The sequence below is a fragment of the Myotis myotis genome, unplaced genomic scaffold (genome assembly GCF_014108235.1).
Source record: "Myotis myotis isolate mMyoMyo1 unplaced genomic scaffold, mMyoMyo1.p scaffold_m19_p_6, whole genome shotgun sequence".
In the NCBI taxonomy this organism is placed as follows: Eukaryota; Metazoa; Chordata; class Mammalia; order Chiroptera; family Vespertilionidae; genus Myotis; species Myotis myotis.
Window position 1 is genome coordinate 54,102,579 of NW_023416368.1, and position 25,958 is coordinate 54,128,536.

The following is a 25,958-nucleotide window of genomic DNA, read 5'->3' on the forward strand; positions in this document are numbered from 1 at the left end:
AACGTATAAATACGTTTCCTGCATACAATGTGTTAATCACTATGCTTTAATTATGTTCAATTTGTAACAATTAAATTGGGGGTCACCACAATATGAGGAATTGTATTAAGGGGTCGCGGCATTAGGAAGGTTGAGAACCACTGCTCTTGAGGCCCGGTGCACAAAATTCATGCACTTGGGGTGGGCGTTGGGGGGTCCCTCAGCCCAGCTTGCACCTTCTCGCAGTTCAGGAGCCCTTGGGGGATGTCTGACTGACGGCTTAGGCCTGCTCTCTGCTGTGGGAGTGCGCTGACCACCAGGGGGCAGCTCCTGTGTTGAGCATCTGCCTCCTGGTGGTCCATGTGTGTCATAATGACCAGTCGTTCTGCTGTCGTGCCAAATGTGAAGGGGCGCAGGCCAGGCTGAGGGACCTACCAGCGCACGATCGGAGCCGGGGAGGGAAATGGGAAGTTGGCCAGCTGGGGAGGGACCATGGGAGGGCTCCAGGGTGTGTCTGGCCTGTCTTTCTCAGTCCCGATCAGCTGGACCCCAGCAGCCAGCTAACCTACTGGTTGAAGTATCTGCCCCCTGGTGGTCAGTGTACATCATAGCGACTGATCGACTGTCTGCCCCCTGGTGGTCAGTGCATGTTATAAAGAGTGGTTGAGCAGCCTTAGCATATCATTAGCATATTACACTTTGATTGGTTGAATGGCTGACCAGTCGACCGGATACTTAGCATAGTAGGCTTTTATTATATAGGACTAGAGGCCCGTTGCACAAAAATTTGTGCACTCAGGGGGGAGGGGGGGGTCCCTCAGCCCGGCCTGTGCCCTCTCGCAGTATGGGACCCCTCGGGAGATAACGATGTGCTGGCTTAGGCCTGCTACCGGGTGGCAGAGGGCAGGCCCAATCCCTAGGTGCAGCCCCTGGTCGGGCTCAGAGCAGTGCCGATTGGGGAGTTGGGGCACTGCCCCCTGTCATGCACAGAGCAGGGCGGATCGGGAGGTTGCAATGCCACCCTCCGTCACGCTCAGGGTAGGGCTGATTGGGGGGTTGGGGCACCGCCCCCGTCACACTCAAGGCAGGGTCGATGGGGAGGTTGCGGCGCCACCCCCTGTCACGCACAGAGCAGGGCGGATCAGAGGGTTGGGGCACTGCCCCTTGTCACTCACAGAGCAGGGCCCATCAGGGGGTTGGGGCTCTGTACCTTGTCACGCACAGAGCAGGGCCAGTCGGGGTTGGGGCTCTGTACCCTGTCACGTACAGAGCAGGGCCCATCAGGGGGTTGGGGCGCCGCCCTCTATCACCCACAGAGCAGGGCCGATCAGGGGGTTGGGGCGCCGCCACTCTCACACTCAGGGCAGGGCCGATGGGGAGGTTATGGCTCTACCCCGTCACACACAGAGCAGGGCCCGGGGGGGGGGGGGTGTTGGGGCGCTGCACCCTGTCACACACAGAGCAGGGCCAATCAGGGGGTTGGGTTGCCGCACCCTGTCACACACAGAGCCGCAGGGCGATCAGGGGGTTGGGGAGCTCCTCCCTATCAGAAACAGAGCAGGGCTGATCAGGGGGTTGGGGCGCCTTCCCCTGTCACGAACAGAGCAGGGCGGATAGGGAGGTTGTGGCCCCGCCCCCTGTCACACACAGAGCTGCAGGGCGATCAGGGGGTTTGGGCGCTGCCCCCTGTCACACTGATCCTGGTGCCGGGAGGCCTCTCAGCTCCGCTGACACCGGTGCTGGGAGGCCTATTACCCTTTTACTATATAGGGTAGAGGCCTGGTGCACAGGTGGGTGCCGGCTGGTTTGCCCTGAAGGGTGTTCTGGGTCAGGGTGGGGGTCCCCACTGGGGTTCCTGGCCAGCCTGGATGAGGGGATGATGGCTGTTTGCAGCTGGTCACACACCCTTCAGGGTGGGGGTCCCCACTGGGGTGCCTGGCCAGTCTGGGTGAGGGGCTGAGGGCTGAAGCTCCCAACTGCTCCCTTTTTTCTTTTCCTTTTTTTTATTCTGGGCCAGCTTTAGCTTTGAGGGCTGCTGAAAGCAGGTTTCTGGCCTTTTTTTACAATGTTGCGATCTTGCTGGCTGAAGTCTGGCGGACTAAAGCAGTTTTCTGGGGTTTTGTTTAGCTTCTGTATTTGTTACATAGTTGCTTAGAGTTGCAGCTCAGAGGCCTGCAGCGGCAGGCGGGGAATGTTGGAGTCCTCCGTCACTGAAGCAAGCAAGCCTCATGTTAGTTTCAAGCTGCCTGGCTGCCGGCCGCCATCTTGACTGACAGTTAATTTGCATATCTCGCTGATTAGCCAATGGGAAGGGTAGCGGTCGTACGCCAATTACCATGTTTCTCTTTTATTAGATAGGATAATTCATATATCTATATATATACACACACACATACACATATATATATATATCCTATATTGCAGTGTTAAAGAAATAATTCATATTATTTCAGTACAAAAAGTTATATGAGCACAAAGAAACAATAATACTCTAAAGGGCATTGAGAACAGATGCAGGAAGAAATAATTATGTAAGTCTTATGACTCAAAAACAAAAACACAGCAGCATTTGTATAATACCATACTCAGTGTCAGTGAATGTATTTCCATTCTCAGTGGAGGGTGTAATGTTGTTTCTTGGCTAAATTCTTTCTTCACAGAGCCTTGATATCACCCTTTTCTTTCATTCCAAACTTGACCCACATGTTAATTTCCATCCCCACTGTTGCTGAGTATGCTGGGTGTTTTGATGCTGATTTTAGCATCATTCCTTCTTTTGTCCCATGTTGTGATTCAGAAGAAATCATGAGTAGAAATGTTTTCCACATTCCTGGTCAGAAGAAATCTGCAAAGATAGTGAACCTTTTTTACTTGGTGACCTTGCATTGCAGTAATCTTGTTGTAAATGCAGCTGCATGGCTTCCATTCCTGTTCTCTTTAAACTATGCAGACATGCTCGGAGAATGCTGGGACTCCGGGCAGTTAGAGTCCTAAGTGGCCATGACTAGAACTTGAGTCTCCTGACACCTAATCCAGTGTGTCCTGTACAATATCAGCTTTTCTGGTTTTTATTTTTATTTATTTACTTTAAAAATTGATTGATTTGAGAGAGGAAGGATGAGGGAGGGATAGGGGGGGAAAGAGTGAGCGAGAGAGAGAGAGAGAGAGAGAGAGAGAGAGAGAGAGAGAGAGAGAGATATTTGTTGTTCCAATTATTTATGCATTCATTGGTTGCTTCTTGTATGTGTCCTGACTGGGAATCGCACCTGTAACCTTGACGTACTGGGACAACGCTCTGACCAACTGAGCTACCTGGCCAGGGCTATATCAGCTTTTTTAAATAGCGTAGATTTTTGTAGTAATGGCCACATGTTTGTTTTACTTTATTTTTCTGTTACTACAATAGTTGAGGAAGAGTATAATTATGAAAAGCAGAAGACAGAGTAACCATATATTCATGCCTTAAACTTAAGAAAAAAATGGTTGTACATTAACCTAGGGCATAAAGAAAAAGTGCTCCTATTTCAACAAAAGTTTATTCGTACACATGGGTATAGGATAGGATACGGAACATTAGGATTGGATCTATGAGTGAGCTAGCGCAAAAAATACTTCCTGATGTTCTTGATAAGAAAACCAAGGTGTTAAACTTTGTGTGTGAAGTTGTGCAGCTAGTTTGTAATAAACTTCAGTTCCTGCGCCTGTCTCTTATCCAGCAGTGTATGTTCTTCAGGTGAGCTGGCAGCTCCTGACCTAGGGTCCCACAGGAGCAGTTTGTAGTTCCCACGTAGTGAAAAAAATAATGACCAATGCAAAGGGATAGACTGTATGTGCTTTATTCAGGCTCCTGCCTAATCCGAGCAAGATCATACCAGAAAGGGCTGGACTGGTTCATTATTTTTGCTTTAGAAAGGGGAAGTTGGAAAACAGGGAAGAGAATGTTCCTTTCCAGGAGGCACTGGAGAGTCGGGGAGCTTGCAGTTAATGGAAACATTTTGACAGCATGAGGACATAGCGTGCTCTCATTGGTGCTCAAAAATATTTATTAAAAAATCTGCTTAAGTTGGCAAGTGAGGGGAGATAGTTTTTTTCAGCGATTAAAATGTTGGTCACTTGCTTTCTCAAAGAGCTTCTATAGCAAAAGACAGCAAATGCTAATTGTAGGTAGTATCTGAGAGATGTTTATAACATTAACCACAGTCTCAGTATTATTTTAGGCCCTTCAGATGGCATTTCCGGTCAGAGGATCTTATTGTTATATCCATACTGGAGACAATTAGGCAGAACTTTCCCTAAGATTTTTCCCCCCAATGTGATTATTATTATTGTTATTAATATAGAGAAAAAACTCAGTTTTAAGTGAATTCCATTTCTGTGCCAAATCGATAACAAGTTTGATTTTTTAAAAATGTTTTTATTGATTTCAGAGAGGAAGGGAGAGCGAGGGAGAGAGAGATAGAAACATCAATGATAATAGAGAATCATTGATTGGCTGCTTTCTGCACGCCCCCTACTGGGGATCGAGCCTGCAACCCTGGCATGTGCCCTGACCAGGAATGGAACTGTGACCACCTGGTTCATGGGTTGACACTCAACCACTGAGCCACATTGGCCGGGTGCAAATTAGCTTTTTTTAACCTTTATATTCTTATTATATATCCTTCTTTTGCATTTTAAAAAAATACGGGATAAGTGACATGGCATTAATTCTAAACACTGATAAGTATGAAGAGTTGGAAAATAACAGGGTTGGAATAAAGCCCATTCAAGGGGAAAAAAAGATAAATGGCTCTTCAATTCTAATGCTGTCTTGTTGATGAATAATCTGTGGCCTGAGTACAGATAGATTTTTCAGATGACTTCACTCTCAGTGGCACTTCTTTTACTTTCAGATTATTCTTCATATTTTGAACTTCCCAGTGAATTTACTATGTGTATGCATTTCCTTTCCTGTTTAATCATACTTGTCTGTGTTTTTCTGATTTGTAGGAAGAAAAAAAGAAGTTTGACAAAGAGACAGAGAAGAACTATACCCTAATTGATAAACATTTGAATTTATCAGCAAAAAAGAAAGACTCACATTTACAAGAGGTATTATTTTTAATTTTTCTATTCATTCATTTCTAAAATTGAATAAGCAGTGTATGTCTTTTTAAAAGTTTTATTAGGTTTATTGGGGGTGACAATGATTAATGAGGTTATATAGGTTTCAAGTGTACAAATCTATAATACATCACCTGTATATTACATTGTGTGTTCAGTACCCAGCCAAGCATCCTTCCGTCACCATATATGATTTGTATAGCTTTTTTTAAAAGGTGTTTTTATTTTAAAAACCTTAAAAAATATATTTTTATATTTTGTATTGATTTTAGAGAAAGAAGGAGGGAGCAGGAGGGAGAGGGGGAGAGAGAAACAGAGAGAGAGAGAGAGAGAGAGAGAGAGAGACATCCATGTGAGGGAAAGGTAGATCGGCTGCCTCCTGTACGCCCCCTACTGGGGAATCTATCAATCTTTTGGTGCATGTAACTTAAAAACTTTCCATGTAGGATATTAGAGATGGAAAAAAATGAATATGTACTTCCCTGAATGAAGGAAAAAGAGTTTTTGTGGAACAAGACACAGAATAACTAATACATCTTACAGTGATCAATTCAGTGTGGATTCATAGTATGACAATCTTTGGTTCTCAGTATATATTCACAGGAACAGTTTTAAAGAGCATTACTGAAGAACAGTTGTTATTTTTAGGAATTGAGTTATTGAATGGCTTTCAAGATTTATTTTTTTTAAAAATATATTTTATTGATTTTTCACAGAGAGGAAGGGACAGGGATAGAGAGTTTGAAACATCGATGAGAGAGAAACATCAATCAGCTGCCTCCTGCACACTCTCCACTGGGGATGTGCCCGAAACCAAGGTACATGCCCTTGACCGGAATCGAGCCTGGGACCCTTGAGTCCGCAGGCTGTTGTTCTATCCACTGAGCCAAACCAGTCAGGGCTCAAGATTTCTTGAAGAAATGAATTAAATCTAACAAGCTCACAGGCCATTTTGCTCTTATGTGAAGGCAGCGTTAATCTTATTTAATGCTGAAGATTCAGGAGGTTCCATTTCATTAGAGAACATCTGTTTTCCTTTTGTTAATAGACTCATTGTTTTTTGTTTTTTGAGGGAGTTGTACGTAAGGAGAAAGGAATTTATATCTTCTCTCTCATTTTCTCTTTCTCTTTTCTAAATTTCCGGCCACTTTTTTCTCTCTCACACACACTTGAATGCAAACTCAGTGGTTTTCATTTTGGAACATATGCTTTCCTTGAAAATAATGCTGTGTGCAGCTGTTAGGCTCTTGACTCATCCTATAAAAGTGTGATTTTTTTTTCATTTGTTCATTTTTAAACACATAAGGAATCCTGACATAATTTACCACTACAAAATACACTTTACTGAAGTAGCATAAAAAAGACACTAGCAACATTAACTCTAGTACAAACCTGGGTTATTTTTAAACAGCAGAATGTAGTTGCAAATTGTGTGTGTTCATTTTGACCTTACCCACATGTCACACTTCCTTTTTTCTCTTTAATACCTTTGACTGACATTTGGATGGCATTTGACAGTATGGAAAAGTGCTTTTATATCACTTAATCCGAACTACAAGACTGTATTAGGCAGGTAGGGCTCCCCTCATTCTCTACTTTGTTCCATATTATATAGAAAACCACACCCCCCTACCCTCTGTCAATTTGGAAGTGACAGCTGTTGTTTTCATAGGTTCTCTTTATGCTGCCTCTCTTCTCCCCTTATCTCTGTTTTCTGGTATCCTGAAGGGATTTTCATGCCCCGAGTTAATTTCCATTTCCACTTCACTATCGAATTGCGTATCTCATTCTAAACATTGCTTAGATAAAGTCTTTAGAGTCGTCCTTGGCCTTCTCCCTTACATCCACACCCAGCCTGCCAGCCTCTGTCTTCTTTAGTTGCAGAATATACTCAGAATCACCCTGGCCCAGCTGCTGGCATCCCTCAGCAGATTTCTGCAGCATCCTCTCAATTGGTCCTCCTGATTCCACCAATGTATTCCTACAGTTTATTTTCTATAGGACAAGCTGAGTGAACCTTCATATGGTTCCTCTTCTCCAAACCCTTCCCACAGCCCCCTCCCACCCCACCTGTGCTCACACCCACATGACTGCCAGGCTCTGGCTGGACTGGGACAGGTGGATTCTATGCACAGGGCCTTTGCATTTGGTCTCCTTCCTGCCTGGTATGTTTCTAACCCAGATCCACAGGCCTCACTCCTTCAAATACTTTTTCAAATACTCTCCATTCATTAGGAGTTTTCCTGCAGTTAATTTGCTGGAGTGGCTCACAGAACTCAGGGAATCATTTACTCCAGTTTGCCAGTTTATCATAAAGAATAATGGAAAGGATGCAGATGAATAGCCAGATCAAGACATACGTAGGCGAGATCTGGAAGGGGGTCCCGAGTGCAGAAGTTTCCCCATGAAACTGGGGTGTGCCACTCTCCGGCACCTGGATGCTTTCACCAGCATGGAAGCTCATCAGTTCCTATGTAAGAGTTTTATGGAGCCTAATCTGTAATGTCCCCTTCCCCATCCCCTTTCCTGTCCCAGAGGTGGTGGGCGGGTCTGAAAGTGTCACCCCTCTGATCACCAGGTCTTTCCATCACTGTCTAGGGCCCCCTCTCATGCCCTCATTAGCATAATCTCTGGTGTGCTCTCAAGGGGCTGCTAGGTATGGTCAAAGACACTCCTGTCACTCAGGAAATTTCATGGGTTTTAGGAGCGTTGTGCTAGGAATCTGAGACACAGACCAAATATAGTTATTATTGCACCACATGTAGTGATTGCCTTTTAGACTTGAGTCAGGCCAAGGAGAGTGCTGCAAGGTATACATGGGTGTCCATGGCGTTGTTGTAAATGATGGGCTACTGACATTATCAGGGATACTGGTGATTTAATCCTGGGTTAATGTTCTGATTATTCATTAATTTGATTCATTAATTTGATTAATGAATAATCAGACCATTAGAGGGGCATGGGTAGCATTTGACTGGCAATACTAGGATGATTCCAGTATCATGAACAGCCAGGAGAGAGAATCAGCAAAAACGTAAAAAAACAAACTTGGTAAATCTGACCCTGGTGTAATTTTTTGAAGTACATTTTCCAGTAACAGAAACATGAAGAATTTATTCATAGCTTCTCATATCTTTATTTGGTTAAATACTCAACAAAATTACGTTGTTTTTGCTGGGAGTTGTGCCTGTTAACTGCTGGTGATGGATCTAGCAAACTCTAGTTTAATTAGAGGTATAAAAATATCATGATTCTGATGAGTGTGAGGTAGAAATTCTCATTTGGGGTTAGTTATACTTTTTGTATCTTAACATTATTTTGCTTAAAAATCATTTGACAGGAAAAACTTATATGTTAATTTTTTTTCTCCTCAAAATTAAGAAAACATTGTTAGGGTAAAATAGACAAAAATTAAAATTTATGATTTTAACTATTTTCAAGTGTACAATTCAGTGGCATGAAGTTTATTCACATAGGCAACCATCACCATCCATGTTCAGAACTTTTTGATCTTCCCAAATTAACATTCTGTACTCTTTCCGTACTAACTCCCCATTCTCTCCACCCCCAAACCCTGGCAAGCTCCATTCTATTTTCTCTATCTTGTTTTAAAAAAATATGTTTTTATTGATTTTTAGAGAGAGAGGAAGGGAGAGGGATAGATAGAAACATCGATGAGAAAGAAACGTCATAGATCGGCTGCCTCCTCCTGCACGCCCCCACTGGGGATCAAGCCTGCAACCCCGGCATGTGCCCTGACCGAATGGGGACCTGTTGGTTCCCTGGGTGCTCAACCACGGAGCCACACTGGCTGGGCTCTGTCTCTCTTAATTTGACTGTCTTATGTACTCATGAGTATATGCTTTGTATATCTTTTTGGAAAAATGTCTGGATGAATAATTTTAAAATTATAATTAGCCAAATTCGGGACTATATTACACGTTGGCTTGTAAGAATGGTTCCGGAATTCTTTCTCTGCTGTTCCTCCGTGGAACTGCGCTCCTCTTCCAATTCCTTTCTGCTTAGACTGAGTACCCTGGGACCTTCCTTTTTAAGAGCAGTGCCTGACCATCGGGTGCCTGGTCCTTCCCTGGGGACGAGGCACTGTGAGGATTCAGGAGCAGGACTGACCAGGCATGGGCTTCCCAGCCTGATCCATCTGAGAGCCGGCTCTTGATATGGTGGCATGAGTGCGACTTCCTCACCTGCTGCCTTCCCTCGTGGGTGCTGAGGTGACTGGCGTTTCCCTAACCTCTTTCCCTGGCCGGCCTCAGACTTCTGTGTGTGTGGTTCAGCCTTGGGTTTCAGTTGTTTGGGTTTTTCATGAAGACTCTTACTGTTTCATCTTCAGTCCTTTGGGGCCAACGTCAATACATAGACCAGGGTCAGAAACTGTTTCTATAAAGAGTCAGCTAGTAAATATTTTAGGCTTTTGTAGACCATGCGGTCCCTGTTGTAACCTACTCAGTTCGGCTGTTGTAGCAGGGAAGTAGCCGTCAGTGGTATATAAAGGAACAGCCATAACTCTGTTTCAATATAGCTTCATTTAGAAAAAGCAGGCAGCGGGCCATACGTGGCCTGTGGCTATCGTTTTGCTGACTTGTGATCAAGAGTTTCACTCCTTGCTGCCTCTAATTTGACCAGCCTCAATTATTTTAACGTAGGCAGACGTCCAAGTGGAGCAAAACCGGCAGCACTTTTACGAACTGTCTCTCGAATATGTATGTAAGCTGCAGGAAATCCAAGAAAGAAAGAAGTTTGAATTCGTGGAACCTGTGAGTATTGTAGCTGGTTGTTCTGCTGGATTTTTGTGGTGTGACACAAATGTTTTTTGTTTTAGCTTTCATTAATGGTTTCTAGAGGCTGTAGTGCACACCTATGAAGCGGGGCACCATAAACTGTAAAGGGTGGACACAGCTGTGAGGTCAAGGAATGAATCACTGACACATCAGTCAGTGGTTTTTAGCCTCATCTGCACAGCAACATGTGATGGGTATCATTTCTTTTGCTGCGTGGTCTCCAGGACTCTGCCATGAGGTGGAGGTTACCTTTAATGAACATCCCTGTGAAAGAAATGCTACTGGAATGTGAGTGAGAGGGATAATACTCACTCTACTCAAGTTTGTTTCCAAAGCAAGTACACCTGTCCAAACTTGGGTACTTTCAACAATTATTGATAACAGATTATTTCTAATACAATTCCCAATACTAATGTCAACCTAAGTTAAGAACCAGTGTGTGGAACATTTGAAACTATTTTGTGCTATTCTGAGATTGCTTTATACTTATTTGAGAAACACATGATTTTTGTTTGTGCTTATATAGATACTAGAGGCCTGGTGCACAAAATTCGTGCAAGAGTAGGCCTTCCTTCCCCTGGCTGCCGGCACCGGCTTCCCTCTGGCACCTCGGACCCAGGCTTCCCTCTGGCCACTGGCAGGCAACTGGGACTTGGGCTTCCCTTGCAGCCCTGGCTTCATCAGGAAGGTCATCCAGAAGGATGCCTGGTCTAATTAGCATATTATGCTTTTATTATTATAGATATTCTAATAGCTTCAGTTCTGTATGTATTAAAGGTTATGCACATGAATATATTTATTTTCTGAATAAAATGTAAACTTTATTTCATACTGTGGGGTTTAGCAAAAAAATCAAGAAACTAGAATTTGTCAGTATTAATTTTAATGTAGATGTTTTTGTATCTGATTTTTTTTTAAACAGCTTCATTGGTATAACTTCACATGCCTTACAATTTATCCATTGTGTATATAATTTTGAGAAACAAAAAAAAAAATCAAGTAATGATTAACGAAAAATTGGCATTCATGGGAGGTATGGTCCAGTTGGAATAATAGAATTAACCTAAATTAGAGGAAAATTTTTCTTTCTTAGAACTTTCTTTTCATCTGAGATAACAATGGACATTTATTTAGCATTTGCAATGCTCAGTCATTATTCAACTCAGTGTTCTAAGTCCTTTCCTGTGTTCATGCAATTTTATTCCACAGAATGACTCGATGAGGAGATATGTTTATAATCTCACTTAGCAAATAAGCAGATTGAAGTAGAGTCAGTTTCAGTACTTTGGCCAAGGCCTCCTAACTGTGCTGAAGTTGGGAACTGACCCCTCCTGGCCAATGGAGGTCAGAGTCCCAAGTTCCTAACTATTCACTGCGTGACATTCTGAAGAAGATGGATTTCAAGATTTCCTCAACTCTCACCCCAAATCACTTTTGCTCACTTAAGATTTACTCACATGTGGGGCAGAAGCAACTGCCTTCTAATCGAGAGGGGCAGGTGGAGAGTTGGTAGGAAACCCGGGGCTTAATTACTGCTCCTCTCTGCCCAGTGACTGAAAGTCCTTTTCGACAAAACAGGTGGCACTACCCTGGCTGCCATTTAGCTCTTTGATTTTGTGACTTCACTTTCTATATAGATTCTATTGACCTACAATGATAACGTTTCAATGATAAATACAGCAATTTTCTCTACTAAAAAGAACAAATGGATGTAGAATTCTTTTTCTCTTACACATTTTACTATAAACACTGTCTCATGGCTTTGATATTTAAAGGGAAAAAATCACAAATTCTTTTTTAAAGGGCAAATTAAGTAAGATGCTTTTGGATTTAATTGAATTCGAGTGATTTCCTTTTAATTATTTTACTTCATTAGAATCACAGTGAGATAAGGGGAAATAACTCGGCTGTTTTTATTCTTTTTTTTTTCCTCCTGAGTTTTTTGGTGCTAAAGTGACTCTTTCTTTTTTGTCTTAGATGCTGTCATTTTTTCAGGGAATGTTTACTTTCTATCATCAGGGCCATGAACTTGCCAAAGACTTCAATCACTACAAAATGGAACTACAGATCAACATTCAGAATGTAAGGAAATGAAAGCTTTCTGGTATTAGAAGATGTTAGAGATGTGTGCTTTTGATCTGTATTTGTTACATGCAAAATCTTAAACCCAAGACCAGCCTGATCTGTTGGTATTGAGAAACTGAGGCTACATTGCCACCTTCTGGTCAATGAGCATAACAAACTGCTCTCTTAACTGGGTGAGGCTCAGGGAATTCTGCCACCTGGTGGCTCTTTTTAAAACTTCATGCAATTTATTTTTCTTCCCTTGTTTTCTGAAAAGTCACCCAGTATGTTTTAATTTTTATTTTTTCTAGGTTTATTGAGATGTAATTTCCAGACAACACTGTGTAAGTTTAAGGTGTAGAAGATACTTGGCTTACATATATGGCAAAATAATTACCACAATAAGTTTAGTTAATATGTCACCTCATATAGTTACCAAAGTATTTTTTTTCCTTGTGATGAGAACTTTTAGGATCTCCTCTCCTACCACCGTTTACATATATCTGAGAGCAGTGTTAACTGTAGTCACCCACACTCTGTGGGGTAGTTCTGAGGATAACCTTTGTTATGCAGCCCTGAGCCCTCTGTGTACAATGCAAAGAGCACTGCACTGTAGAGTTAAGGCATTGCAGTTGTAAGGATCTAAGTTGCTCCTCTCTGACCTGTATATGTTAGTTGGATTTTATTCCAAGGCAGACTTCTGGCGCATGAGGAACTTCTTTCCTGGCTTGTAAGCCTCGTCACTAATATGTTGGGTTCACAGTGGCTGTTTGCTTTGTTATTTTCCTGGAAAGCACATGCTTTCAGTAGGTCTTGGGTAAAGAGATTTAGGAGAACTTTATCTGTTAAATAGTACAATGTGTGTGATTTCGATCAGGTGGTTAGATGTTGAGTCTCTCAATACTTAAGTCGATTTTGAAAGTGTCCTCATGGACAAACCATTCAGGTTCTATTTAGTGTAATTTGAGGCCTTGTTAGCAACATGGTGAGTGAGCTTTGGGACACACTGCTAGCACATAATCAGAGGCATACATGTTGGAGGGTAGGAGTCTCTGTGATGTTTGCTGCCTGGCTTTCCATTTCTTGAAGTTTTAGAAATTGAGGATGAGTGTTTTTTGTATAGATTTGGTTTCTATTTTTTTCATGTATAGTTCCCTACACTTAGGAATGTAGATAATGAAATCTCTTGTGTTTTGTCATTTGTGTCAATGTGTGTGTGAAGATTGTTTAAACATTCAGCTGAATTAAATGCCTAAAAGAGTAAGTTCCCTTTCCCCTAGCATTCTTTTATGTAATAGAGTTTTTAAAAATATGAAATGTATCTGTATAGGTTAGTCCTAACTTAAACAATGATCTCTGTAGGCGGTAGAATGTTTAGACTAATGATACTGTGATTTTTCAGAATACTTCTCCAGACAGCAGAACACAGTGTTGTAAAAAGAACATTATATAGTTAGCTTAGAAGAATAGATTATAATCCTGATTTGTTTTTTCTCCTCTACTAAGTGGCTGTATAACTTGTAGAAATTCACTTTTTCTGTCTGGACCTCATCTGTCAGTGGCAGGGCTGGCCTGGATGAGAACCCTCAAGTAGAACTGGATCCATAATCGTGGGGCTAGGGTAAAATGGGAAGGCAGGGCCCCTTATCAAAATGGGGCGTTTCAGGACAGTAGGACATTTAGCTGAGGGCATGACCTTCCCAGGACAGGGCCCTGTGTGACAGGATACTACTGGTGAAGTGTGGGGTGAGGTGTGGGGACAAATCTGTGTCTTTTGGGGCCTTCAGTGAAACTCTTCTTGCAACGCCTGCTTAGGCGTGGAAGTACTTTTATAGCACACCTATGGGGACAGGGGATATAGTCGCCTTACATATGCCGAAATAGCTTCTGAGAGATTAAGGATTTCAATGTGAATGTGCAGTCGTAAAATATTATAAGACAAGCTGTCATTTCAAATGGTTTGCAAAATGACCCAGTCGATATCCTTAATATATTGAGAACTTTTAGCACACATTTGGTAACAGTATTCATTTCCTGTAGAGAAGTGGCCAAAGAACAATTTACTGAAAAACAAACAAACAAAAAAACCCCTTCCTTTTTCTGTATGGTTTGGAACTTAAGGATTGTCATCGGTAAACGAATGACCCTGCTTCTTTAATCTCTCCCTCCCCCTTTCGCTCCCCCTCCCCCTCTCCATTTTGTCCCAGCTGTTTCTGAGGCCACTCCTGCAGCTGCTCCTGGGAGAGGCTGTGCTTTTCATTTCACCTTCATTTTTTTTTTTGTTTTTTTTTAAAATATATTTTTTATTGATTTTTTACAGAGAGGAAGGGAGAGAGATAGAGAGTCAGAAACATCGATGAGAGAGAAACATCGACCAGCCGCCTCCTGCACATCCCCCACCGGGGATGTGCCCGAAACCCAGGTACATGCCCTTGACCGGAATCGAACCTGGGACCCTTCAGTCCGCAGGCCGACGCTCTATCCACTGAGCCAAACCGGTTTCGGCTCACCTTCAGTTTTGAGAACACCTGATCCAGGTGTCTTCTTGACTCTTCATTTTTGCTATTAGCTAATTCTTTTTCTTCATAATGTTTTTATTGATTTTTAGATAGAGAGGACGGGAGAGGGATAGAGAGATAGAAACATCACACCAGCACCTTGAAACACGTCACCCATTTTATCTCATCTGCTATACTTCAGCACTGCTGTGGCCTACTCATCTCTAGGCCATTCATTTCATTTCTTCATGTCAGCTTTTAGCATATTGAAGGGAAAACTACATATTGCTGAGAAAAAAATCCAAGCTGTGTGCTATTTCCTTTGCTGTGCATATTTATGTATTTAAGGAAATACACGCACATGTTAAAACCGAATCTTAGAGTTAGCTACCTGTGTGATACGACATCATAGATAACTTTGGCCAACTTTTTAGTATTTTACTGCAATAAAAATAGCAATGCTATTTTATAATCAGGAAAAAGGTAAAAGTTACTTAAAAGGCAAAACAACCTATTTCCCCTAATTCGGTTTCACTTTCTATAAAATGCTTAGATTTTTTTTTTTGAGAGAGAGATTGAATATCTATTTTTCCATGAGTAATAAATGGAAAGCAAAAAAGAGCAAGATGGCTTTTAGAAAATAGATTATGTATCCCTGGCTGGTGGCTCAGTGGTTAGAGTGTTGGCTTTCACACTGAAGGTTCTCGGGTTTGATTCCTGGTCAAGGGCACATACCTGGGTTGCAGGTTCACCCCCCCCCCCCCCCCTCAGGTCGGGGCATGTTCAAGAGGCAACCAATTGATGTGTCTCTCTCACATCGAAGTCTCTCTTTCTCTTTCTCTCTTTCTCTCTCTCTCTCTCTCTCTCTCTCTCAGTCCCCCCCACCCCCCCACTCTTTCTAAAAACCAGTGGAAAAAAATATCCTTGGGTGAGGATTAATAACAATAAAAAAGAAATAGATTATGCACAAGAAGGTAAAATTCATCAAAATTTAAAGCATATTTTAAAAAATCAACTTTACATTTCTGTGATCTCTTTCCCCTGGGAAATACGGGATAGGAGTGTAGAATAGAATTCTTGGAGGAAGGCACAACTTGAGAAATTTTAGGATTCTCCTTCCCCCTAGGAGATAGGAAGAATGGTTAAAAAAATGTAAGAATATGCAGAAATGTCTTTGTCACAGTGCTGTGAGAATAGTAGACCATCAAAACAATAAACTGTGTTTTTTACAAAAAAAGATTGGAGTGGTCACGTAAAAATACGAACGTGGTTATTTCTGAGGGGCGGGCTTACCGTCTTTTTACTTTGTTGTTCCTTTTCCTTTTGTCCCTCTCTTGGTTTTATGATGTTGTGGACTCTGCCCAGATCTTGGTTTCTAAATACGACCCTCCACTAAGGGGAGCAAGGGCCCTGTTGGGGAAATGGCTGATTTTAGGCCTGAGTCAGCACGAGGTGAACCCGGGCTCCTTGGATCAGAAAGGATGGGATTGCTCAGAGGGTTAGGGGGCACAGGTCAAATCCAGGACAATTTGAACATAAATAATGAGAGTATTGGGTAAATAGGAGGTAAATAGTGTGTATATGTTCACGTCTGTACATACCTATATGTGGTATGCACATATATATGTGTGTGGGTATATATATGTGTGTGTATATATGTATGTATATGTATAAAACGTAGAGATGGAAAGAAGTGAGGGTTGCAAGAAATTTCAGCAAAGTGACAAAGAAGGCGAATAAAGCCAGGGTGTGGTCAGTGTTAAGAAACCCTGGATTCAGGAGAATGGGAAGTGGCCATTAACACACGAGCCCCACCCGCTTTGCAGCCTTGTAAGGTCTTTTAACACATACACAGATCTTTTATTTTATTTGTTTTTCTTTTATTTATCTTTATTGTTGAGAGTATTACAGATGTCCCCCCTCCCCTCATCGGTTCTTGCCTCGCCCCAGGGCTTCACCTCCCTATTGCATTTCTCTGCAGACATGTTTTCCCCTTTACAACCACTTCTGTTGGACTCCCCATCCCCCTAAAAAATGTCTACCTTTCTTCCATTTTTCTGCTCTTTGGACCCTTGGTCACCCCTTTCATTACAGGGAGGAGAGAGGAGAAATTTCAATAGTAATTCTTCATCTCCGCGCCTCCGCAGCGCCACATCAGCAGTTTTTCGTGTTAATACAGTTACTTTTGAGTGTGGACGAGAGTGAGGTCCAGGCACTCGCTGGTGCTGACTCCTCACAGTCGCCTCGGAAGTGCTGTCACCTCCCCTTCCTGTGCTTTGTTAGTGTAGCCGCTTGGCAGAGATACTGGGTTTCAGAAATGAGATTTGTCTCCTCAGCTCTAGGAGACAATATTTGTAGGTGAGGTTCCCCCCCCCCCGCCCCCCATTTCTTAGAAGAAATGTCATTTTCAAGTGCAGTTACCTTGACTTGGAAAAACGATGCTCATATTTAACTTTAAAAGAAAGAAGCTTTTCAGATTCTGACCCTTTGACATGTTGCTGGTATCGTCGTGACAAGGACTCAGGTTGACTGTTGTGAGGGAAAGACTTCCAGGACGGATGCTTTATGACCTGCGCTGTAACAAATTCTAAGATTCAGCAGAATTGTGAGAAGTGGACGCAGGCGTTCTTATGTTGAGTAGTAGAATTATTCTTGGTGTTGGTAAGCTGCTCAAGTAAGTCATCTCTGGTTACTCTGACGCCTCTATTTGTTATTTTACCACCACCCCGTCCCCTTTTCTTAACAAAGAGGCACACTGGAAAGGCTGGGTATATGAGAAACTTATAGAAAAATGCTATGAATTACTTATAGTTGTCCAGAGACGTAGAAATATACATGAAAAAAAAAATAACAAAAAACTCGTGGGAGAACTTAAAACATGTCTGTGCTTTTTATCCATTTCAGACTCGGAATCGTTTTGAAGGAACGAGGTCGGAAGTGGAAGAGCTTATGAACAAAATCCGACAGAATCCCAAGGACCACAAGCGAGCCAGCCAGTTCACGGCCGAAGGCTACCTGTATGTGCAGGAGAAAAGTAAGAGGCCGCTAACAGGGAGGGATGACTCCTTAGGAATTATTTTAAAACTTCTTATTGTAATGACTCTGTATCTTTGGAATAATCGTTCCTACCACTTTGCCTCCTCCCATCTAGAAGGTGTATTTGCATTTTTTTGGGGGAAACACATTCCTGCTTCAGGGAGGGTCTGTGAGCACTGGGCTTTCCGGGAACACCCTGAATTCTGCACCAGGCTCTGCTAAACTAGCTCCCAAGGGAGCCAGAACTCGGCATAAGGCTGAAAACGAGATGGGGTCTTCTCCTTTCACCTAACCCCTATTCCCTCTCTCTCTCTCCCCCTCCCTCTCTTCCTCCTCCCTCTCTCCCCCCCTCCCTCCCTCCCTCCCTCCCTCCCTCCTTCCCTCCCTCCCTCCCTTTTCCCTCTTCCTCCCTCTCTTTCTCTCTCCCTCCCTCTCTCTCCCCACCTCTCTTTCTCTCTCCCTATCTCTCCCCCCCCTCCCCCCCCCCGCCATATAGTTGTCCTTCAATATCTTCAGGGGAGTTGATGCCAGGACCCCACAGATACCAAAATCCTCGGATGCTCAAGTCCATATATAAAATGGGGTAAAACAAAGCCTAGTACATATGCACACCCTCCCATCTCCTCCGTCCCACAACCTTACTTCTTGTTGAAGTCATTTAAAAAAAAAAGTTTTCATTCATTTCAGAGACAGGAAGGGAGAGGGAGAGACAGATACAATGAAAAGTAACTAGAGCTAGCTATTGATAACAACACACATTGGTTCTTTAATTCTAATCTCTCTCTGTCTCTTTCTCCCTTCCTCCTCCCCCTTCCACTCTCTCTAAAAATCAATGGAAAAATATGCTCAGGTGAAGATTAACAAAAATATTAATAGCCGCATATATTAAATAGAATGTTTGAAACTGGCATGAACTCTTAATACCTAGACCCAAATAAATACAGCTTACAACTACAAGACTTTCAGGTCTGAGGTAACAGCCCAGCAAACTGCTTGAGAAGCGTGTCTTTAACTCCTTCCATGTTGCTCAGATGAGCTCTCTGCGTCTCAATTCCTTGGTTTCCCCCTTTTATTAGGATGAGTGGTTTTTGCTGATTTGTTTTCTTGAGCTGTCTTACCTGCGGCTTACTGGGTTTTCCCTCTTTAGTAATGTGGAACTCAGCACATTTGCTTATTTCTGAGGAAACATAGAAAGTCCTGTTTTCCTATTTCTTGTGTCAGGGCCTGCCCCATTCGGGTCCAGCTGGGTCAAACACTACTGCATGTATCGGAAGGCGGCCAAGAAGTTCAACATGATCCCATTTGAGCACAGATCTGGTGGGAAACTTGTAAGTATTTGATTTCACACTGTGTTCTGTGGGAGTCTTTGAGGGTGTTGCTTCAATGACGTTCATATTCGCCGATGATAAATACATTTTATTTAATTTTTTAGGATTAAAATTATTATTATTATTTTTGTGTGTGTGGTCTTTTACTTGACTGCATGGGTATCTATGGTCAGATGTATTGTGTCTTTAAGAGAGAGTAGAATCCTCTCACGTCACTGTGGTTGGAGGATAAACCTAGAACCTACCACAAGTTGTCATCACAGTGTTTACACGCAGATCTGACCTGCGCACGTGTATCTGCACCCCGAAACATGATAGAGGGGAAGATCTGTAATGAATTTCACTATGTTTCACTTAGACTTTCCAAGTTCTGACGTAGGGAGGCCCCACTTAGTTTCCTCTTCCCGTAGGAAGGAACGGCAGAACCTCATACTGGCAAGAAAAGAGCAGGAAGCCCCCGGCACTGGCTGTGTGGGAAAGGTGATCTTCATTTGTGTTTTCAGTAGAAGCTGCAGCTCAGAGCAGTAGTCAGGGGTCTGGGGACAAAGGTCTTCCCACCAGCGCTGAACATCATTGGTAACACATTTTAAGAAAGAAGGGTTCGCTGGGTGGACAGGCATGCTTTTGCTTATGTGACTGCAGAGCCAACCCATGAAAGAGAATAGTTCAGGTGGCTTATAATACAAACACATTTCTGTGGTAATGAAATAGACATGGAAAATCAGGTTGATGGACAAGAGGAGGAAGTGATATGCCACTCTCCGAGGCTGACGGGGTTAGGATGGAGCCGGAGGTGAGTCTGAGTTTCCTTCCAGAGCTAACTCAAGTCCCAGGTCCTGTCTGCTGAGTGGTGTCTGTTTTAGCCACCAAATAAAAAATACATTGTATCCATAGTGACTGTGACATTTTGAATATTTGTATATTTGACTGTTGAATATTATCTGAAGATCCTTAGTCTAGAAAATGTTAAAATGTTCTAGGAGTAGCCCGACTTCTCACAGTTCTTCACCGAGGACCTGCGTTCCTGCATTGCCTCTTTTTAATGCTTTTAGAGAGGATGGTTTAGGGAGGTAAACAAGTACCATAAAAAAATTAAGAAAAGATAAATTCAGGATGTTCACTTAGGAAACAGAAAAACTGTGTAGATTGAGTGGTTCTAGTTTTAGATGACCAGGATTGCTAATCTAGGGCCCTTCGTGGACTTTTAGGTAAGTTCCAGACTGTTCTGAATTCTTTTGCGCTTTTTCTCATGTAATCTTACCACACCTCTGTCAGGTAGATATTATCCTTCCCCCTTTATGATGGGGGAACTGGGACATAGAGAATTTAAGTGACCTCCAAGTTCCCGTAGCTAGAATCAAATTTTTATAGGTCAAAATGGTCACATACTGGCTATTTTATATGGTATACTATACTGGGCATTAAAAACACGCTATTCTTCTTTATAAAAGAATGCAATAAGATAGTAATACATATTCTAGCATGCGGAAAATGTTTTGTTCAAGTAGCTCTTAAAATGAGCTCTCCTGAGGTCTTACTTAATGTTGTTGTCACCAAAGAGGGCCTAGAAACCCCCAAGGAAAGGAGAAGGACAAAAATGGTTAAGATTCTAAATGGAAACTAGTTTGGAAGATAATATGTAGGATAAAGAGACTTAAAATCTTTCTCTCTCTCCCTGCTCCCAGACAGGGTGCCTCCGTGTGCATATGTTTATACTGTGGTTTTTGAGAGTGTTTAAAACGATTTTTTGCAGGGGGATGGAGAGGTGTTCTTTTTGAGAGAATGTACCAAGAGGCACACAGACTCCATAGACAGAAGATTCTGTTTTGATGTAGAAGTTGCTGACAGGTAAGTGACTGGAATTATTAGACTTCTTAAAAGAACCATTTGAAAAAATGATTTAAAAAAATAAAGATAAATTGCAACTGCTATTTCCAGGATGGGAAGAGAATGCCACTCTCCGAGGCATTGTTACATGTCCCGCCTGTGTGCTATTCATTGTGAGCTGTTAGTCTGGGCCCCTGCGTTTAGCTGCAGAGGGATAGGTCATTCGTGGCTGACATTTGGAGTCATTCTAAGCAGTGTTGTCACTTAAAAATAACCTTGGCCCCTGGCTGGTTTGGCTCAGTGGATAGAGTGATGGCCTGTGGACTGAAGGGTCCCGGGTTCGATTCTGGTCAAGGGCACATGCATGGGTTGCAGGCTCGATCCCCAGTTGGGGGCGTGCTGGAGGCAACCGGTCAATGATTCTCATCATTGATGTTTCTCTTTCTCTCTCCCTTGCCCTTCTTCTCTGAAATCAATAAAAAAAAATATATATAAAAAAATAACCTTGGCCTTTCATTGTTGATCCGTGCTGAAGATGTGGCACTAAAGGAATAATGGGGGAAAGTAAGGAATATATGGGTGGCGAAGCTAAAAAGAGGTGCTGGTGACTTCACACAGAACAGTGTTCGTCGTTGTGTGTGGGAATTTTCACTGTCTTTGCTCTTTATGTGAGGGAGGGGCTTAGGATATTCTGTTAAAAGATTACTGTATTTTTCTTATGGTAGGACTTTCTGTTGTTTACTTATAAAAGAATCTTTGCCAGAGAGAAGGAAGGAAGAGAAAGGAAAAAGTTCACCCGTTCATATTACTTCGTGTCTGGCATTTATTTCTGTGTCCTCCGGGGGCACCGAGGGACTTCGTGGTCCTGGGTTTTACTTTGTTTTGTTTCCAAGGCGGACAGTATGGTGGCTCGCTGCAAGCCCTGGTTTTGGAAACAGTGGTGTTCAGATAGGGCCGTTGCATATTTGTATCATGAAAGTTTTACATATGAGTTTTTTTTTTTTGTTTGTTTTTTTTAAGTAAAAGTTCATTTCAGGTCAGGACCTAAGAATACAAAAATAACTCATGCTTCCTCTTCCTTTAGATGATACAACTAAATCTGTGGGGTTGGTGCAGAGAGGGGACATCTGTGCTTCACTTTCTAATAAATGAACTGAGACCAGATAGATAAAGATGTGCCCTTAAGCGCCAGGATACAGTTGGCACTACCATGAAAAGGGTAGACAGTAAGTATTTTGCCAGGATTGATTAAAAAAAGTGAAGGAGAATGAGCAAAAGAAGTTACATTTCAAGCCAGTAAGGACTGGTTCAAAACTTCAAGAAGAGATTCCAGCTGCGTAGTCCAACTCCTGTGTGCAAACACCCACAGTGACGGTTGCTGCGCCCTTCTAAGCTCCAGACAGTGTTCCTTCCGAGTTCTTCTGCGCCTTTTCTCATTGAATCGGGTAGATATTATCCTTCCCCTTGATGGTGGGGACCTTGGACGTAGAGAACTTAGTTGACCTCCCAAGGTCACGGAGCTAGGAAGGAAGAGTGGAGACACTCGGCATTCTGCCTCCAAGCCAAGCCCTTAACCACTGTAATCCTGACGTGTCCTACATAATTGAGGAAGTTGAGTCAGCAGTGCCACCAACTAGAAAATGTGTTGCAGGAGGTTAATCTGATTTGTTTTAAAAGCAGACTCCTTCTAGTTCTTCATATATATTGCTCTAATACAATTTATATTACTTTTGCTTAGCTCTATATCTTCTCTAAAACCTTGATCACACCAAGTGCTCTTCATCAGCCACGATCCTGATGATGACTGTGACCTCTTCACCCCCTCACAAAGATTGAGTTGGGCTCGTATGGAGTTATTTTTATCTGGAGAAGATAATACCTTGTAAGGGGACTCTTGGAAGACCTTAGAATTGATTTATCCTAGTGGTTCAAACTGGTTAATAAGGAGTCCTCTTTTCAAATAAAATTTTGTGTGTATATAAAACAGGAAAAATCTGGCGAAGGCAGGGCCTGTGCTTGGAGGTCTCTACTCTAATTCTGGGGCTTTGAAGGCATATTTAATGAAAAGTTTGAACGAAGTAGGCTCTTTTCTTGACTCTTACCTTGATTCCTGGCCAGTGGACTACTGGGAAGTATAGGTAATTTGTCCCTTGTCTATTAGATCATGAATTCCATGTGGGTGGATACCCCATCTCAGTATCATTTGGTACTGGAGAACCAAATGCAATGCTTTTGGTATGGCGGGCATTCACCAAATTTGTTCTGGATTAAATGACATTGAATTGTTGCTTAGAAGATAGAATTGGGATTAGATTCAGTCAGGCAACTGTCAGTCAACCATCCTTTTCTTCTGGACCACACGCAGAACCGAGCTCCACAGTGTTCATTCTGCTTAAAGGAAGTGAGCGTAACCCATTTCCGAGCATGTGAGGCTTGTGAATGGGTTTCTGATGGGATTTGTACAGAGTTCTTACTGGGCACCTTCATATAGCAATTTCACAGTTGATTGCACATGTTTACTCTAAATATATTGTGTCTTCTCTTCTGGTATTAATTTTTGCTGCTTTTTATCCCTTGTGTTGGAAAAGAAGTCAGTAACATAGGCTTGGGTAGGGAATCTTTTTTTCTGCCAAGGGCCATTTGGATATTTATAACACCATTCGAGGGCCATACAAAATGATCAGCTTAAAACTTAGCCTGCCATATTTGGTCAGACGTTTACTTAACTCACCCCTAATGCCTTGGCAGGGCCAGACCAAATGATTTCGCGGCCATATACGGCTCGAGGGCTAGACGTTTTCCACCCCTGCAATAAGCGATACTTCATAAACCTCAGCATGGAGCCTGGGCTTGCTTTGGTGTGTGTGCATGTAAATACAGAGCTTTCCCTCAGTTGTTGCACGAGTTCAGATCCGATTTGATTCCATGTAACAGAAAAACTCAAGTAAGGTGGCTTAAATCGGGTGAAAGTTGATTGTTTTCTCGTGTTCAGGAAGCCTAGAGAGGTGGTCAGGCAGTGGCTGATAAGCTGCCCCCTGTTGTGCATGGTTTGCCTTCCTACTCACTTCAGGCCCAAGGTGCCTGCTCCCGTTGATCACATGGCATTGTCTTTTGTTGTAGGAACACCTTCTGGAGGTTACACGCCACTTTTGCTCACATTCCATTGGGCTACATGGGGTTGTATCGTTACACCTAGTTGCAAGGGCGGTTCAGAAATTGTGATCTTTTGTTTCCAGGCATCCATATGCTGTTCTAATAGTTGGAGAATCCACTACTGAGAATGAAAGAAGAGTGGCTGGTGTGTGCGTGCGTCTGTCTGTGTGCCCAATTAACCGTTGCTGCTTTCATTATCAATGGTTAGATGGATGTGTGCTTCATTTTCCTCCCCTAAATTCACTAAAAGATTACTTTGACTATTTCAGCTAAAATACTGTTTTTAACCACACATGTGCTTTAAAAAAATGAAAAGATAAACCCACAGATTAGGAGAAAACACTTACAAATTATATATCTCATAAGGCATTTGTATCCAGAATATATAAAGAACTCTTGTAACTCAATAATAAAAAGACAAATAGCCCAATTAAAAATCGGAAGAAGATATGAGTTAGACATTTTTTTAAAGAAAGTATATGTGGCCAATAAGTACATGAAATGATGCTTAACATCATTAGCCATCAGGAAAGTGCAAATCAACCACAATAAGATACCACTTCCCACCCACTCAGAGGGCTATTGTGAAAAAGTCAGATGATAAGTACTGGTGAGTGAGGCTGTGGAGAAATTAGAACTCTCATACACTGATGGTGGGAATTTGAAGTGATGTAACTGTTTTTGGAAAACAGTTTGGCAGTTCTTCAAAAAGTTCAGCATAAAGTCACCCTATGACCTAGAAATTCTTTTGGCTGTATATGCAAAAAAAAAAAAAAAGAAAACCTATTTCTACATAAAAACTTGCACATGAATGTTCCTAGCAGCATTATTCATACTAGCCAAAAAAGTAGAAATGACTCAGGTGTCTACCAACTGATGAATGGATAGATAAGATCCGTACAATCAAGTAAGACCTATAATAAAAAGGAATGAAGAACTGACATGTGCTGCAACGTGGATGATCCTTGAAAACAGTACGCCAAGTGAAATAAACGCATCACAGAGACCACATATGTATGATTTCATTTGTATGAAACATCCAGAACAGGCAAATCTATGTAGTCAGAAAGTAGATTAGTGGCTGCCTAGGGCCAGGGGGCTTGGAGGGAAGTGGAGAGTGACAGCTAATGAATGTGGGTTTGTTTTAGGGGGGAGGAATGATGAAAACATTTGAACATTGATTTTGATGTTGGTTATACAACTGAGTGAATATTTTTAACAAGCCATTGAATTGTATACTCGAAGTAGTTAAAATGCATGGTGTGAATGATATCTCCATAAAAATTAAATGAAAGGGAACACAGCTACAAACGAATACTTACCATAACTAAAACAAGATTCTTAAAAATGACTATAAACATTGACTCCAGGCCAGCCACACTTCAAATACCTGGGGCTGTGAACGGCCATGCCACTCACTGCAGGCTGTAGAGGAGTGTTGTGTGGAGCTGTTTTCCCCATGGCAAGCTGTAGTCTTTCAGAGAGGCTGCTGTCTTCTCTGAAGGGTGAAACCTTGGCCCCCCCACCCCAACGCTACTCCCACCTCTAACAATTGTGTTATATAATGTGCTTTTAACTTGATTGGCAAGCTTGCCACATGTCCCATTGTGCTGTGACCCCCACACATTTGCCTGATAAATAATTATCATTCTTTTGAAATTCTCCCACACATCATATTCAGGCACTGCTGAAAGAAAATGTGCTTCTTCCCATTTCACTCTCATTAATCTGACATTTCAAATATTATATTTTTGTTTGATTTTGCCCTGTTCCTAGTATCTCGCTCTTGGAAGGATGGCAAGATACTTTTTACTTTTGTAATTCACCCCTTTATATCTTAACGAAAATGGTGGGAGGATGAAGTCTACTGTGTATTTGAAGCATTGTGCGTTTTAGAATGCTTTTATACCAGTGACTTTATCATCTGTGTGCATGAAAGTGTACTGTTTGTCACTTTGAAAGGGTGAGTTAAGAATGTGTTGCTTCCAGAAACCCATGCAAGTGGACTGAATAATAAGAATGATACTGTAGCCCTGGCTGGCTTGGCTGCATGGATAGAGCATCGGCCTGTGGACTTGGGGGTCCTAAGTTGGATTCCGGTCAAGGGCACATGCCTGGGTTGCAGACGTAATCCCAAGCGGAGGGCATGCTGGAGGCAGGCAATCAATGAT

General features: G+C 42.4%; 1 protein-coding gene across 5 annotated transcripts in view; it reads left to right on the forward strand.

Annotated features, from left to right (window-relative positions):
* Nucleotides 1-25,958, forward strand: part of ARHGAP10 (Rho GTPase activating protein 10) — a 256,451-nt gene that overhangs the window by 97,778 nt on the left and 132,715 nt on the right. For all 5 annotated transcript variants that reach the window (XR_004968109.1, XM_036312231.1, XM_036312230.1 and 2 more), the window contains 6 exons: nt 4,969-5,070; nt 9,747-9,857; nt 11,859-11,963; nt 17,348-17,477; nt 18,701-18,807; nt 20,561-20,655. Coding sequence is in view for 4 of the 5 variants with exons in the window: in XM_036312231.1 (XP_036168124.1) it covers nt 4,969-5,070; nt 9,747-9,857; nt 11,859-11,963; nt 17,348-17,477; nt 18,701-18,807; nt 20,561-20,655 (650 nt within the window). In the remaining variant the exon portion in view is untranslated. The remainder of the gene's footprint in view (nt 1-4,968; nt 5,071-9,746; nt 9,858-11,858; nt 11,964-17,347; nt 17,478-18,700; nt 18,808-20,560; nt 20,656-25,958) is intronic.